Here is a 15,936-nt window from a genome sequence, read left to right as displayed (position 1 = left end):
TGCATACGGCATTCCCTAAAAAAATTTTACAAAGTCCGTACGTTTCGTTAAACTTTGCAATTTTCAATGTGACAAACACACCCTCATATTTTTTAGAGTTACAATGGCAAGGGTGCATCAATCTTAAAATCAGCGTCTTAAAGAAGAGATTTCAAGCTTTAATTTAAAAAAAAACCGTTATCCTACGATAATTTTTCGCAAAGTTATCGTTAGTCAAAATTGGCCAATTTTTGCCCATAATTTTTCTATGCCATAATTTTTTTGAGCAGTGTATATTACTTACAAACAAATTCACAAATATTAAAAATATGACAATTTGCATTTAATAATAAAATATTAGCTGAAGAATAAGAGAAAAGTGTAAAATAATTTATGAAACAATTTTTTTATATTAAAATATTTTATTTGGCAGAATTTCGTACCAACATTTCTTACAAGGGTAAGAGAAACTACCAAAAATCTTACAAGTATTCGTAAAATAAATATATATTTCCTTTTTTTTGCGTTGGAGGGGAAAATCTTCGCATAGCCCCTACACGGGTGTATAACTGAAGTTAGTTATAACCCCGTGAAGGGAAGACGCCCGGAACACGAGCCTCCCGGTGTACGGGATTCAACCAGAGTGTATCCACAAGGGAACACTACTCAGGCCGCCTATCCGCTAAAAACCCCCCTTAAAAAGATACTTATTAATAACAAAAATAAAATTGAAATCTCTCGCAATAACAAAAATAAATATTTCATTATATCACAAAAAAATTACTGCATTTTATACTTCTTCTAATCATTTCAATAATCAAGAGTTTTAAAAATTAAATTAAAATCTGGAAAAAACATAAATTATTAGTAATATTAATGATAATAACATCCAATAAATGATAACATAATAACATGCAGTATATAAATAATAATAATAATAATCATACAATAAAAATATAAAGATTCTAACATGCATCAAAAAATATCGGCTAGATGTATGACTAAGCAAAATAATTAAAAAAATAAAAGCAAAATTATGTCTCATCAGATCTTGTTTCATCAGATTTATCCTTATGTTTCCATAAATTTTGGCCATTATGCAGTTCTAAATGCCTAGGATCAATTTTAAAATTTTAACATTCAATATTTTCTGCTTGAATGCTTGACCGAACTATGCAAATTGCAGAAACAGTATCGTTAGATAATCGGTTTCTTTTTTATTTTCGACGTCTGTAACTATAGAAAAAATTCGTTCGGCCTCGGCATTAGAATGAGGAAGAGAGAGTACTACTTCGACTAATAACTTTAAATTAGGAAATATTTTTTCATCATTAATATCTTTATATTCTACTATTTTGCCCCACATTACATCAATTTCTAAAGCAGCTAATTCATTTTTTTGTTCATCATTAAAAGTGGAAGATAAAATTTGCCATTCAAAATCTAATTTAGTAACGTCTTCTACAATTGTAGCAATATGAATTGAAGCTTTAATTTTTGTTCTATTTTCATCATAAAGAGCAATCTTTGGATCTAAGAAAGTTAAATATTCAAAAAGGAGATCCTTGTACGGCGTTTTACCATTTCTCGAACTGCCGTTTTATAAAAATCTACACATGTTAATATAATTTGTTGTCCAAAGGTAATGATTCTAAAAGATTCTCACATTCCAATCCAACATGTATATTTTCTAAATGTAATAAATTTTGTTCGTCATCTACATTTAAATTACTAATACCTTTTAATGAATTTATTGTCATAAAATTTCGAGCCAATTGACGAATCAATTGCTGGCTACATTCAAATAATTTATGAATTAAAATTTTACGAGATTGAAACAAAACATTAAAACCATTGAAAAAATTTAACACGTATTTTCAAAATAGAAAATATGCTTCGATAGTGTCATCGTTTAAGTGAGATAAAATAACTTCGGCGGATTTTAATTTATCTTCAATTACTGCTAAAATAAAATAATTTTGTAATACGGTCCAATTTTAAAGAATTCTGACAACACGCTTTTCTAAAACGAGCCATCTAGTATTTGATATAATTTTAATAACTTATTCCTTTCCACTTCGAAAAATTCTTGAAATTCTCCTAAAATTGCACATCGTTTCGCACTGCTCGAAATATAAGTGGAAATACTTCTAATTTATATTAGTAATAGAAGGGCATCGAACCAGTAAATATATATGTATAATAAGAAATTCAAATATAATAATCATAATTAAAAATCGTACATACGTTTCGACTGCGTTTGAGTCATTTTCAATGTATAACAATCGTTCACAAAATACACGGATTAATAAAAAACAATAAGCAACATAATTATAAGATCGTAACTATAACATACTAGATATAACCTATTAAACGCTTTTTTTAAACTAATTGACAATTAAAGGTGCATACATTAGTTATAACAACATCGCTGACTAGTATAAAAATCTCAGGATTCAAGGCCACTATTAATATAGAAGTGTAACCATGCAAATTAGAATCAAGTCCATGTCGCAACATCTCCTTGTCTTTAGATATCCCATAGTATCATATAAATTGAAAGCAATAAATCCAGTAAAACGTGAATGTACAGTGGTCACTATTTAATATAATTTACATGTCAAACAATGTGTCAAATAAAATACTTTGCATTTGTGTGTGCAACCACTCGAGATCGTGTCAAGTACTATACTCTTCTAATTAAATTTTCGCAAGATGAAGGCAATTTTTCGCAAGCTTTACTGGCAACAATTGCGGAGGAATGGCAAATATAATTTAACGTTACTAATCGCGAGACTTTTAATTTTAAATGTTGCATAAAAGAATTATTGCGTCCTATCATAACCGATGCATTATCACATGCTATCCCGACTATATTCTTAATTGGAATTCTTTTTTCTTCTAAAAGATTTTCAAAAACTTCGAATAGTTTGCGAGCAGAACAATCTTTAGCATCTAAAGAAACTAATTCTAATAATTGTGTCATTACTTTTTTATTTAAAGGAGAAACATACCGAATAAGAACGAACAATAATTTTGTATCCAAAATATCTGTACTTTCGTCGATTAAAATCGAAAATCTAGAAGATTGTAAGTTATCGACAATTTTTTCAATTTCACGTTTAGCTAATATATCTTTAACGACATTTGAACATTTAGTTCGGCTCAATGTAACATCTTGTACAACCTTAGGATCTACACAAATATCTTTCATTAGTGGAATTAAGTGTTCAATAGTTTGAAAAGCAATATTATGTTCAGCATAAAATGCTGCTAATTTAATTTCAAATCGTTTGACTTTATCTTTATGTGATAATTCTGTTAATTTATTGTCACTAATTGGATCAATCGGTTTTTTAATATATACATTTTCGATATGTTTGACTGTCTGTGAGTGTCGAATTAAATCTGTTTTACAACACATCTGATGAGTTTGTTACAGTACACATTGCTGTATTTTCTTGATGGGAAGGAGCCAACCATCCCTTAAAAATATTCTCATCTAGCAATGAAGATTGGAATTCTCTAATCTTACGTTTCTTAATTGCTCCTTTTCCAATTAAATCCATATTATAAAATAAATAAATAATATACTTATCTTACCTTAACCTAGCCTACGCCTATGAAGAACCGCCAAGAACTGCGCGCCAAAACATTTCTCCTACATTACTTACACGACCTATACCAATGATAACCAATAGTGTAAAGGGAAAGAAACGGAAGATTAGGGAATTCCAATCTTCATGGCTACATCTAGATGAAAATATTTTTAAGAAATAGTTAATTAGCTCCTTACCAACAGGAAAATACAACAACATGTACTGCATACAACAAACTCATCAGATGTAAAACAGAAAAAATTATATGTAAAACTGATCCTAGGCATTTAGAACTGCATAATGCACAAAATTTATGGGAATATAAGAGTAAATCTGACGAAACAAGATTTGATGAGATATAACTTTATTTTTATTTTTTTAATTATTATTTTGTTTAAAGTTAGACCTAGCCAATATTTTTAATGCTTGTTAAAAACGTTATATTTTTATGTCATGATTATTATTATTATTATTAATCATATATTGCATGTTATTACTATTAATATTATTAATCATTTATGTTGTTTTTAGATTTTAAGTTAATTTAAAGACATTTCAATATTTAAATGCGTAATTAACAATTTTTATTTTTATATTTAAAAGTATAATATAAAATGCAATAATTTTTGTGACATAATTATTTTGTGAAATATTTATTTTTGTTATATTTATGTTTGTTCAAATTTTATTTTTGTTATAATTAAATATTAGGAGTTATACGAAGATTTTCCTCTCGTACGCAAAAAAAAAAAGAAATATCCATTTATTTTACGAATACTTGTAAGATTTTTGGCAGTTTCTCTTACTCTTGTAACAAATGTTGATACGAAATTCTGCCAAATAAAATATTTTAACATAAAAAAAACTGTTTCATAAATTATTTTACACTTTTCTCTTATTCTTCAGCTAATATTTTATTATTAAATGCAAATTGTCATATTTTTAATATATGTGAATTTGTTTGTAAGTAATATATGTAAAATGTATAAAATATATTATAATTAAAAAAAATTTTTAACAAATTTTACGTAGGCGACTAATGAATTCCCATTTACTGGTAACAAGTACAATACTGATATTTGACGCGCATGCGCCAGAAACTCGGCCCGACCTGCATCACTGGTTCGAGATCAAGCATAAAAAGCAAGGTTGATGGCATTATATACAAAAATTTACTGCATAATGATAATTTTACTTTATATGTACTATACAGTTTACAAAATTCCACATTCAGACCTTGAATGGTTAGGGATGGTGGCGTAATTACAGACCGCAGGAGCTGCTCAATATCCTCGCGTCTGTCGATGAATGCCTTCCATGTTGCATGAGGTAGGATTATGCGGTTATCTCGAGTATCACCAATTGCAATTTCCACATGGGATACAAGCACTACAATTCTTATGTCTAAATATTTATAAGCCGCAGGCGTTAATGAGTATCTCCTTCCCAAGATGTAAGCGAGGTTTTGACTAAGAAGATACCCTGTAAAAGAAATATAAGGTAAGCGATACGTGGAAAAAATGTATATATGTTAAATGTGTACACAAAATTTTGGTAAATGTTCACCTTCACAGCCCGCCCCAAATGACCTCCGAATGACCTTGACCTTGATCCTCAATAAGATCAAAGTCACTGACCTTTTCCATCGCTCGTTATTCATAAAAAAGTTATTAATGAAAACGTTTTTATGAAGAATAAATAATTTTTGAATTCACTCTTGAGATGTACCATGGTTGGGTTAGAGTTAGGTTATTATATACTCATGGGTATTAAAAATCTAACTTTAACCCAACCATATACCATAGACATATAATAATTTTTAAAATTAATGACTTCTTTTTTTATATCCATTAAATGATGTATCGTCAAGTAATGAATAAAATGTAAAGGATAATTCTCTGCTTTAAAATAGATTTCGAAACCTATGTGTAACAATACAATTATGGAAGTCGTATACGTCTCTTGAAAGAGGGGGGGAGGTAGAGCTGCCTTTGTATTTGTACACATATTTGAATTATGACCTACAATAACATTGATAAGGAAACAACGCTGTGTTGAAGCACTATAACAGTTCGTCTGCTGATTTAGCAGAGTGAACATGTTGCTCCATGATATAATAACATAATCCTAACCAAATCATGGTAATGTAAGCGAATTAAGTGTGTGCACCTAAGGGATATTTGTTTTCTTGGGATGGTTTTCTAAGATCAAAGTGATATAAATATGGAAATAGAAACTATAAACATTCTTCTACCATTACGTATTCTTATCTTGAACAGATTTTCATTCATAAGGTTGTATTAGGCAAAAAGGAAAAAACGGAAAAGCGAAAAAATTTCTCGCGCGTCGGGTAATTATGCGCAAAACAAAAGTCGTAAGAAATGAATGAATTGTGGAATGTTGACATAGAAATCAGAACATACATTCATTATATTGCAATATAAACATATATTAAACATGTTTTAAATGTACATTGTATATATTAAGAAAAAATACAAAACTAATATAATAATAATGCACATAGACTTTGGCAAAATAAAATGGCAAAATAAAATAGTAATGCCAAAAAGAAACGAAAAAACTAGTGCTAGTCATACAGTATATGAAAGATGGGTAATTGTGCGCATTTTAAAATGCTTGCGCACAGTTGCCCGCCGCGACCTGACTCGGTACGAAATACGATTACTTCAACAATTCCTAACCAAACTTAATAAATAACAGCTCAAAATATGAACATAATAACGTATTTTAATAACATATATAATTTTAAACAAACAAATTAAAAATATGGTCTTACCACCTTATTTTTTGAATGCTAAAATATCAAGAAAAGATGTAATTTCACTTTTTTGTATTTCTCTGGCTAGTGATGTATGTACGTCGTATCTTTTGTAGTTATAGCTTAAGAGAACGACTTCCTGCGTAAAAATTTCGCCACGGTGATGTCTTCATATATTGGAAAAGTACCAAACCAGGATGCGCACAATTACCCGCTGCGCACAGTTCCCCCACTTTCCCCTACATAGTTGGGTTACAGTTAGATTAATAATACCTATGAGGACATAATAACCTAATCCTAACCCAACCATGGTACATTAAGGATGAGTTCAAGAATTACTTATTATTCAAAAAACATTTTCATTAATAACTTTTTAACGAATAACAAGCGGTCAGTGACTTTAACCTCCTTGAGGGTCAAGATCAAGATCACTCTGAGGTCATTTGGAGCGGACTGTGTAAAGGTGAGCATTTACCACAATTTTTTATGTAATTGACACAAACTTACTATCCCCCGCGTGCTTCATTAAAAAATCTCAAGCTATGAACTATTACCTTAAATCGGAACGTAATAGTTCATAGCTTGAGATTTATTCTCGGAGAATTTAGCGATAGCTGTCCGTCGAATCCGTCTGAGAGACTGATGCAATAATGTTGTCCGGGTTCTTCTTTAAAATAGTGATCCCTTCCACATTTTTTTACATATCTCAAAGTGGGGATTTTTTCTTTTTAGATACTTTATACTCCGAAGAATAGTTGCGATATGATTGAAGGATGTCGGATACGAGGTTCTCGCGTAGTAAATAAATGTATTAAAAATTAAATTGATTCGATTATCTAAATTGACAGCACCATGTATTAGTATTGCAAATAAGCGCATTTCGCAATCCAAGTTCTCTACCGCTAATCAAATGTATCATCGACGAACAATATGGTTTATCCATTTTTTACACAGAGTAACAGACACTCACAACTCTCAATTAATGTTTTAAAGTATATACAGGGTGTTAGTTAAGCATGTTCTCAAACTCAACAGAGCGATTCTTTGGTTTATTTCAAGTAAAAAAGTCCATATAAACATGTGTCATAAACGACTTAGTTTCCGAAATACAGGTGAATGTTCGCAAATGTTTGACGAAACGATAAATTGTGTTGGAGATATCTTCCTGCATAAATATGCCTTGTTTCATGTGAGTTACTATTCGCATAACCGTAAACAAAGTGATAAAGTCAAAGTCAAAGTCACAAAATCAAAAATAGACTTCAATCTTGATGTTGCTGCGGGTCAGTTAGCTTGTATGTACGTTTTCGGACCAAATTGTTTCAATCCATCAAAATCGGTTTCATCATACCTAAGTTTACAAATTTTGAAATGGCAGATATGCACTTTGCCTACGGTCTTGCAAATGGTAACTCATGTAAGGCGAAGCGTATTTATGCAGAAAGATATCCCCAACGCAATTTACCATGTCATAAAACATTTGCGAATATTCACCGCTATCTTCGAGAAAAAGGTTCTTTCGTAAGGAATACTATTGATCTTGGAAAGCCTATGACAATTAGAACACCAGTACTAGAGGAAGCTGTTCTTAACGAAATCGAAGCACATCCAGAAACGAGCAAAAGGAAAATATCTAGGACATTAAATGTGAGTAATTATGGTATGTCATCTGGAGAATTTTGAAAGACCAACAGTTATATCCTTATCACATTCAACGTGTACAGAGACTTTTACCATGCGATTTTCCACAAAGACTAGCTTTTTTTCGATGGATTCTTCAGAGACTAGAAGAAAATCCTCAATTCTTATTTCAAATTCTCTTCACTGACGAGGCTAACTTCTCCAGAAACGCAATTATTAATTTTCATAATAACCATTTATGGAGTGAAGATAACCCACACGCGATAGTCGAATCGAGATTTCAACAACAATTTTCATTGAATGTATGGGTTGGTATTGTTGGTGATTTCTTAATTGGGCCTTACTTTCTTCCATTAAGACTTGGTGCATCATATCGGGAATTTCTTGAAGAAGATCTACGTCAACTTTTACAAGAAGTGCCACTAATGATGAGACATACAATGTGGTTCATGCATGATGGCGCTCCAGCCCACTTCAGCATCACAGTTCGTCAATATTTGGATAGAGTGTACAATAATTGCTGGATAGGTCGAGTAGGAACTCAACCTTGGCCTCCTAGATCACCAGACTTAAATCCTTTGGATTATTTCCTTTGGGGGCATCTGAAATCATTGGTTTATACCATCCCAATTGAGAATGAGAATGATTTGAGGTATGGAATAGTTGCTTCATGCGAGGCAATACGTAACACACCTGGTATCTTTGAGCGTGTACGTCAATGTTTGAGAAGAAGGCTCGATGGATGTATCATGGCGCAAGGTGGATTTTTCAATAATTCATCTAATTGTTTTATTTCATCAGAAGAACTGAAACCTGTTTTTGTTTTTCTGTTTTTTTGACTAGTTTTTGACTAGTTCAAGTTGTATTTCTTTCAAATAAACAGATTATTACTACACGTTTAAATTTTTTTATTTCGGAAACTAAGCCGTTTAGGACACATGTTTATATGAACTTTTTTACTTGAAATAAACCAAAGAATCGCTTTGTTGAGTTTGGGAACATACTTAACTAACACCCTATATAATACTAAGGATGTGCGATCTCCATTAATTCGATTTTTTAAACGAATTAATATCGGATTGATTGAAATCGATCTATTTAAAAATCGGAGCTGAATGAATTGATCTATTGAAGATCGATTCAATTAAAAATTTTTTTGTGACATCTCACGAGAAATGTCAATGGAATAGACGGTGAATCGATGACAATTTGATGATTTCTCACTGGGATCGTAAAAATTCAACAAAAACAATTAAAACATGATTCTGATTTGCCTCCGAGTAAAATAATTTTAATTTAAAATAAAAATCTAGGTTCAATCTAACATCTGTAATTATGACATAAATCAATTACTAATATAAAATCGGTAAAATATCGTATATAAATTCAATCCGGTGACAACTGTCAGTGTCAATTGGTATAAATTAGAATTTAACTAGCATTTATTTATACATTTTGTCAGTAGTAATTACTAGTTGTAACTACGGATATTAAACCCGATTAATGTTAACTGATAACGCGTGTAAATGTAGGCAATGTAGATACAGTAAAGATATTATAACTTTAGATTCTTTGGAACACGACATGTAGAACTAATTTTCAATAAAATAATAGAGATCTAAAAGAAAATGTTAAAATGTTTTATTGTATATATTATAAACTATATTTGTTTAATAGTGCAACAAAATCACGATAAAAATTATTATATGAAAACGTACGACTTTTTAAGTTTTTAAATGCCTATACTTATAAAAATCAAATCTGATAACGGTTAAACGATGTAAGTACGATACAGAATCTATGATAGTTAAAGGTAAAAACAAGGAAATGAAAGAGACCAAGATGAAATGTTACGAACCAACTACAGGGCAGGGCTGCCAACAGCATTAAGAAACATCACCTGAGTATATACAGATATTATTTTATCCTTGTTTAACATTCAGTGAACAACAGGAATGAAATGATATCAAAATATATCTTGAATTTCCGAATCCGCCATTACGCTTCGAAGAACGATCGATCTCTTACTAAATGAATCGATCTACCTTAAAATCGGATACTGGCGAATCGATTAAAAAATCGATCTTTCTTTGCAAAAAGATGAATCTTTTAAAAGATCGGATCGAGATCGCACATCCCTATATAATACCCTCACAGATGTTTCTTCTACGGTAGCCGCAGTGGAAACTAAGTGACTGGATCCATTGGAGTGACACGTATCACAAGAATGTACTCTGACCATATCGAGCCTTGTTTGTCTAAAGTGATCAATCTTAAAGATATCAAATCTTTTTAATCGAACCTTTTCTTATTACACCAACAATAACGTACATCTATCTCCAAATAAGAATTTTTAGCGTATCGCTGCAATTGCAATAAAATCGCCATTCGAAAACGTTCAAACACGTTAAGAACAAGTTAAGACACGCAGCATATTAAAGAAATGACGTGACAACCATAGTATATAAAAACGAAAAGCTACACTCATGCAGTTAGCAGTCGAGTTTGCAGTTTCTTCAATGTTATATCGGTGTTATAATATATCAGTGTGTGTATGCTTAATGGAAAAATGGATTTTGTACCTCACGATAATGAAGTGATGGACGAAGAAATAAATAATCAACATGAAGAAATGTTTGACCAGGAAATGTCCGATGAAGATCATGCTCTGTCAAATAATTCATGTTTCGGTAGTGACATGGAGAACGATGATGATATAATTGATGTAATATATCGAGATTTAAATCGAGCTAAATATCTTACGTCCTGTGAAAAAGATGTGCTGCATTGAGTTCTACTACATTGATGGTTATGGAAGATATTGCTCATCATGCATCGTAAGAATAAACGACCAATTTTCAAGTCTTCGTGCCGTTCGAAAACATGAGACCGACGTATGTTCGATTCTCGAAGGTTATTCTTGTTCGAAATGCAAAGATTTTTTTTATCAAATAATGCCGTGTAACATGTGTTCTATTTGCACACAGTGATACAAGGTGTTATGAAAGTTTTGTCAAAGATACAATAATAGACTAAAAACATACATTTTCTCAAAGCTTTTTTAATGAAAAGTCTGTGAAAAAGAGGATATTATAATATGGAGCAAACGGAGCGTAATCTGGTGAAACAAGCCACTCAATTGAATACGCGAAAAGAATTTCTTGCGCGGGAACAACGATGCAACGATTTCATCGAATCACTGGAGGGACAAAGCAGCATTAAACGTCCGCGATTACCGATCGGTGTTAGACAATCGTTGACCGCTCGTATCGCGCGACTCGAAAGTTTAAAGGATTCGGTGCGTGGACGTTTCATGCAAGTGGGTACCGGGCACAGCGCGGGACTCAGATGGCGCGAGATAGATACAGCGTTCGAAAGCCGTATACTGACCGACGCGGTAATAAACTCTGGACACATCGAACCTCGCGAGTTTCTTGAAGACGCGAGAGAAATTATGCTTGAGCATGTGCAAATTGTTACGCAGAGACGTGACTATATTAAAGTAAATCGTGTTTAATGGTGAATTTATATCAGGTGATAAACGAGCGAATAAAAGTGTCAGTACGAAAAACTATGAACTCTTTAATTCGTACGATTTATAAGAATAGTACGCGTCGCGCATTGTCGAGCCCATCTTAGCATCGCTCAAGGAATTTCAAAAGCGCAATAGCGGACGCTGTCGCGTATCCTAAAGGACCCCGCATCATTCTTATGGGAAAATGTCTTTCGGCGGATTTGGCTCATTTTTGGATATATTGTAGTTTTCATCATTCAAATGTCTTGTAGCGTCCGGTGTGCCTACAGTATAGCGCCCCGTCCTTTTACCAAGCGAGCGTGAGCACGGAATATAGCAAATAGACATAATATGTGCCGACTACAATCGCGTACAGCTATAGGCCAAGCCACCGAAACAGTCGTGATTGAACGCCGCGCACACTGCACCTACGCCAGACATTAAACAATAAAAACGTTCAAGGAATGCACTCTCTTGCATAAACATCGCCGCCACGGGATAGGAAATAGCGAATACAACAGCCGACTTCGACGCAGTCGCAAGGGACGACTGCAGTCTCGCGGAAAGACGAATAAGAATACGAACGAAATCATCACGAATAAAATCGAAGCGCACATAACTAAAAGAAAGCCTTAAACAAACACCAGAATTCCACGCGCACAAAGAACGAAAAGATCCGAAACAATACAGAAACTTACAATGAAAAAACGCGCAGACAAGATATACAAGTTCTGCCGCGCCAGGCTGCAGCACGCGGCAACCGAGTACATCACACGAACATCGCGACCCCCGTAACGAGATAGCGTTCAAATCTAGTAAAACCTAATCACTAACAAAGTAAATTACTAATTAGAAGATCGACGCGTTCTAGAGAATTTCGCAATAGCACGTGGACGAAAACATCCCCTTTCCGCGAGGGGCCACGAAGCCAAACATATATAAAGCATAGCTCTTTAAGACGCGCGTCCTCATTTTTCCTCATCATTCTTCCCGCCAAATAACCACGATAAGTTCTCCTAGCGCTTTAACTAGCGCTCTGGCACTTCCGTCTTCCCTAAAATCCAGCCCCGATCGTGCACCTTCACGGCGTCTGAAGGGCTACTCCCATCCTCAGCTTCAACGGTGCCAAAGCGACGACGAAGCTCGCCTCCTGCGGAGCTCAAACGAGCGCCTTTTACAGCGTCGAGTCCTCCGTACTCCCCCCCTTCTTTCACCTCCTCATCAAGTATAATCTTCTTCTGCACATAGATGCCGAAGAAGAAACGCCCCAAGGGGAAACGTGGAGGGTGGCGCGTTCATCTAAGGGCGTTACAGCGAGATCTCCCAGCGAGGAGGGAGAATTCAACCCTTTTACTTATTGGGGGGCAGAGACCGACCCGGGAACTAGGACACGCGAACCCGAGGTAGGGGAACCGAGTACGACTCCCGCGACAAGCAGTCCTCCCACGGACGTGGCGGAGGACTCCAAGGCCAGGAACCAAGGGCGACCGAGACTACGGTCCGCGCCGCAGCGGTCCCCTTCATATATCGCACCGGCCCGCAAGCCTACGAGGCCGATGCTCGTCACCACTAAACCGCGGATAGTAAATAATCAGCCGCGTAGTATCAACATTAAAATTATAACTCCTTACACTTCTGTTAAACTCTTTGCCCTTAAGGCCCTTATTATTCTTCCCTGCTCCCTTTCCCGCACAGGAATCAGAGAGTGTAGATAGAGTGAAGCGTGTGATGAAAGTATCACAGCTGCCCTCAGGAAAGAGATCTGTATATCTTCACCAATTCCTCGTACACCTTCGTGTACTACGGGCGCTTTATCTGACAATTCCTCTACCTCTCTGTTTTAATTTCCTTCCTGTGCATAATAAAGGGAATACGGAAGCTTAACATACGCTAGATATAATAAAAGATATCTCACGAGCAAAATAATAACTCAATTCGTGCCTATAACAAAGGCACTAGTGACAGCAGCCTGCCTCAACGCGTAAACACATACCGGAAAACGAATCTCACCCGAAGCTAAGGCTTCGCCCCGCGCGTCCTGCTCCGCGCTCGCGCTCCCACGATTCCATGTCGCGTCTCGAAATCGCATTACACAAAACACGCGACTCAGGACGTAACATGTCTCAATAGGCTCATCATGATCCTGTGAGCCGTTTCCGCGCTACAAGCCTTGAAAGGTCTAGATTCGATCGAATATACGTGCAATTGTGTCAGTAGAAGTAAGGACTATTTTTTACTTCCGTAGTATTTAATGACTCCAAACCCTCTCTGGTATGTGCGTGCGTGCGTGCGTGTGTGTGTGTGTGTGTCACACACAGATGCTGGTCAAAGACCAGTGCAGCAGAATCCAAATAATCTATTTATTGATGAATAATAATGTTATTGATTAACTCTCTCCTTCCCATACACATACACGCACGCACACACACGCTTTTTGTCAAGAAGCTCAAGGTTTGCAGTTTGAACATCTGCGCTGAACTTCGAATCTTGAAAGAAAACATGAGGGAATCTTGAAAGAAAACACGCTAATCAAGCACCCCGAATGTGAGAGCCGAGGGGACTCACACTAATCAAGCACCCCGAATATGAGAGGCGAGGGGACTCACGCTAATCAAGCACCACGAATGTGAGAGGCGAGGGGACTCACACTAATCAAGCACCTCAAAGGAAATAGATTTTCGTCCACGTCGTTATTCCTGGGTAATGCTAAAAGTAAATAAAAAAAGTTGACCTTGAAATGACCTTGAAGATCATCTTCAATGTCATGCCCTAGGTCACTACTAAATGGGGTGATCCCGATTGACCACGTCTCGATTAGACACTACCAATCACAGCGACCGGTGCTTAGGAGCTTTGTAGTCTCAAGCGCTGTGAGTGGCTCGTGTCCAATTGAGCCGTGTCCAACTGGGTGCCACCCCTACTAAATGAATACGTCTTGTTAAAGTTATTAGTTTTGGTCGTTACAAAAAAAATTGAAAAGCTTCTATTTCAAAAGATATCCAGACCTTACTCGAGTTTAAATTAGTGACCATCAAAGTCAAACACTACCTGTGACTTAAGTACAAATCTGAACGTAAAATTTCCCGCTCTTTCGATTGCCGGTGTCAAAAAAGGAGGTTTCTATTTAAAAAAACAAAGTTAACCTTGAAATGACCTTGAAGGTCAAGCTCAAGGTCAAATTGAAGGTCATCGTTGAATTCCTCCTTGAAAGTTACTTCAGAAATGACCTTGACCTTTTTCAAAAATACCTTATTTGAGAAAGTATTCAGCCGTCCTGTGACTTATTTGACACCCTTTATATAGGGTGTCCTAGATCAACCGACAAAGATTTCGTGTGCAGGTAGAGCGGACTAAACTAGTCGAAAAGTCCTGTACCATTTTGCAATTTTCGCAATAGTTTTATATATATATATATATATATGTATATCTTTTCGAACAACTTTTCCAAAATGGATATTTTAAATAAAGGCATTTTGCAGAATTTTTTTTATTTTTAATTAATTGTACATGGCTGTGCGGGTGAGTGGCTCGTTTGTTTTATTTGTCATTTTTTTCAATCACACATTGAGGTAACGTTTTATTCTTTATACATAGAATATATCTTCGATCGTTGCCACTAGACTTGCCAACCTTGTGTCACGAATTAGTGGAGATGGAATGAGTGGTCACTTTCTCATTTAGCATAGAAGTTGCTCTATATTGTATGGTTCAGATACATTGAAGATGGCTCGAAGGAAAGCCGAAACGTCTGACTTATCGTAAAATGAAATAAATTTCTTTATCGTATGAATTATCGCGAGTAAAAACTCTCATTAGCCATCTATTTGTTTTTTATTTATGACATTCTCAAGAGTTATTGTCATCATTTTTGTATTTTCCAAAATGAATGTAGGATCTGCTATTTTTATCAGACTTTTTAGTATTAGGACAGGTGGAGGCTCAGAAGCAGCAATACGATTAAAATATTTACCACCTGAAGCGTCAACTACTGCTTGGTTCATAAAACTAATTCATGAATGGATTGAAATATGCACATCACGTGTTAGGAAAACATCTATAACAAAAAAAAATAAAATTAAAAAAATAAAATTTTTAAACGATTTCATTGATATAGTTCAAAACATGCAAATTGGAAAAGGTGGTTGGAAATCTCTCAATACAGATTTAATATTGACTTGAATTTCAATTATAAATTTAACGGAATATGTTTTCCAGCAAAATTATGATTTTTTTCCTAACAAGTCGTGTCACATAGGATGCCTTAGAAAATTTATTTTCTCAAATTTGAAGAAGGGCTGGTGCTATGCCAGATGCACCGCAAGTACGCAGAGCTCTAAAAAATATTGTATAATTATTTCGCAATATATTGACAATGTAGATAATTCGATTTATACCAATGACTCAGATTATATTTTACTCTAAGA

The 15,936-nt window shown here is 34.6% G+C and overlaps 1 protein-coding gene across 1 annotated transcript in view; it reads right to left on the bottom strand.

Annotated features, from left to right (window-relative positions):
• Positions 1-4,616: 4,616 nt before the first annotated feature.
• LOC108759247 (uncharacterized) overlaps positions 4,617-15,936 on the bottom strand; it is a 13,683-nt gene continuing 2,363 nt past the window's right edge. Inside the window, exon 2 of the mRNA XM_018504593.1 lies at positions 4,617-5,060. Within this exon, the coding sequence (XP_018360095.1) occupies positions 4,630-5,060 (431 nt within the window). The 3' untranslated portion in view covers positions 4,617-4,629. The remainder of the gene's footprint in view (positions 5,061-15,936) is intronic.

The sequence above is a fragment of the Trachymyrmex cornetzi genome, unplaced genomic scaffold (assembly GCF_001594075.2).
Source record: "Trachymyrmex cornetzi isolate Tcor2-1 unplaced genomic scaffold, Tcor1.1 scaffold175, whole genome shotgun sequence".
NCBI classification, from domain to species: Eukaryota; Metazoa; Arthropoda; class Insecta; order Hymenoptera; family Formicidae; genus Trachymyrmex; species Trachymyrmex cornetzi.
This window is presented reverse-complemented; position numbering and strand designations above follow the sequence as displayed.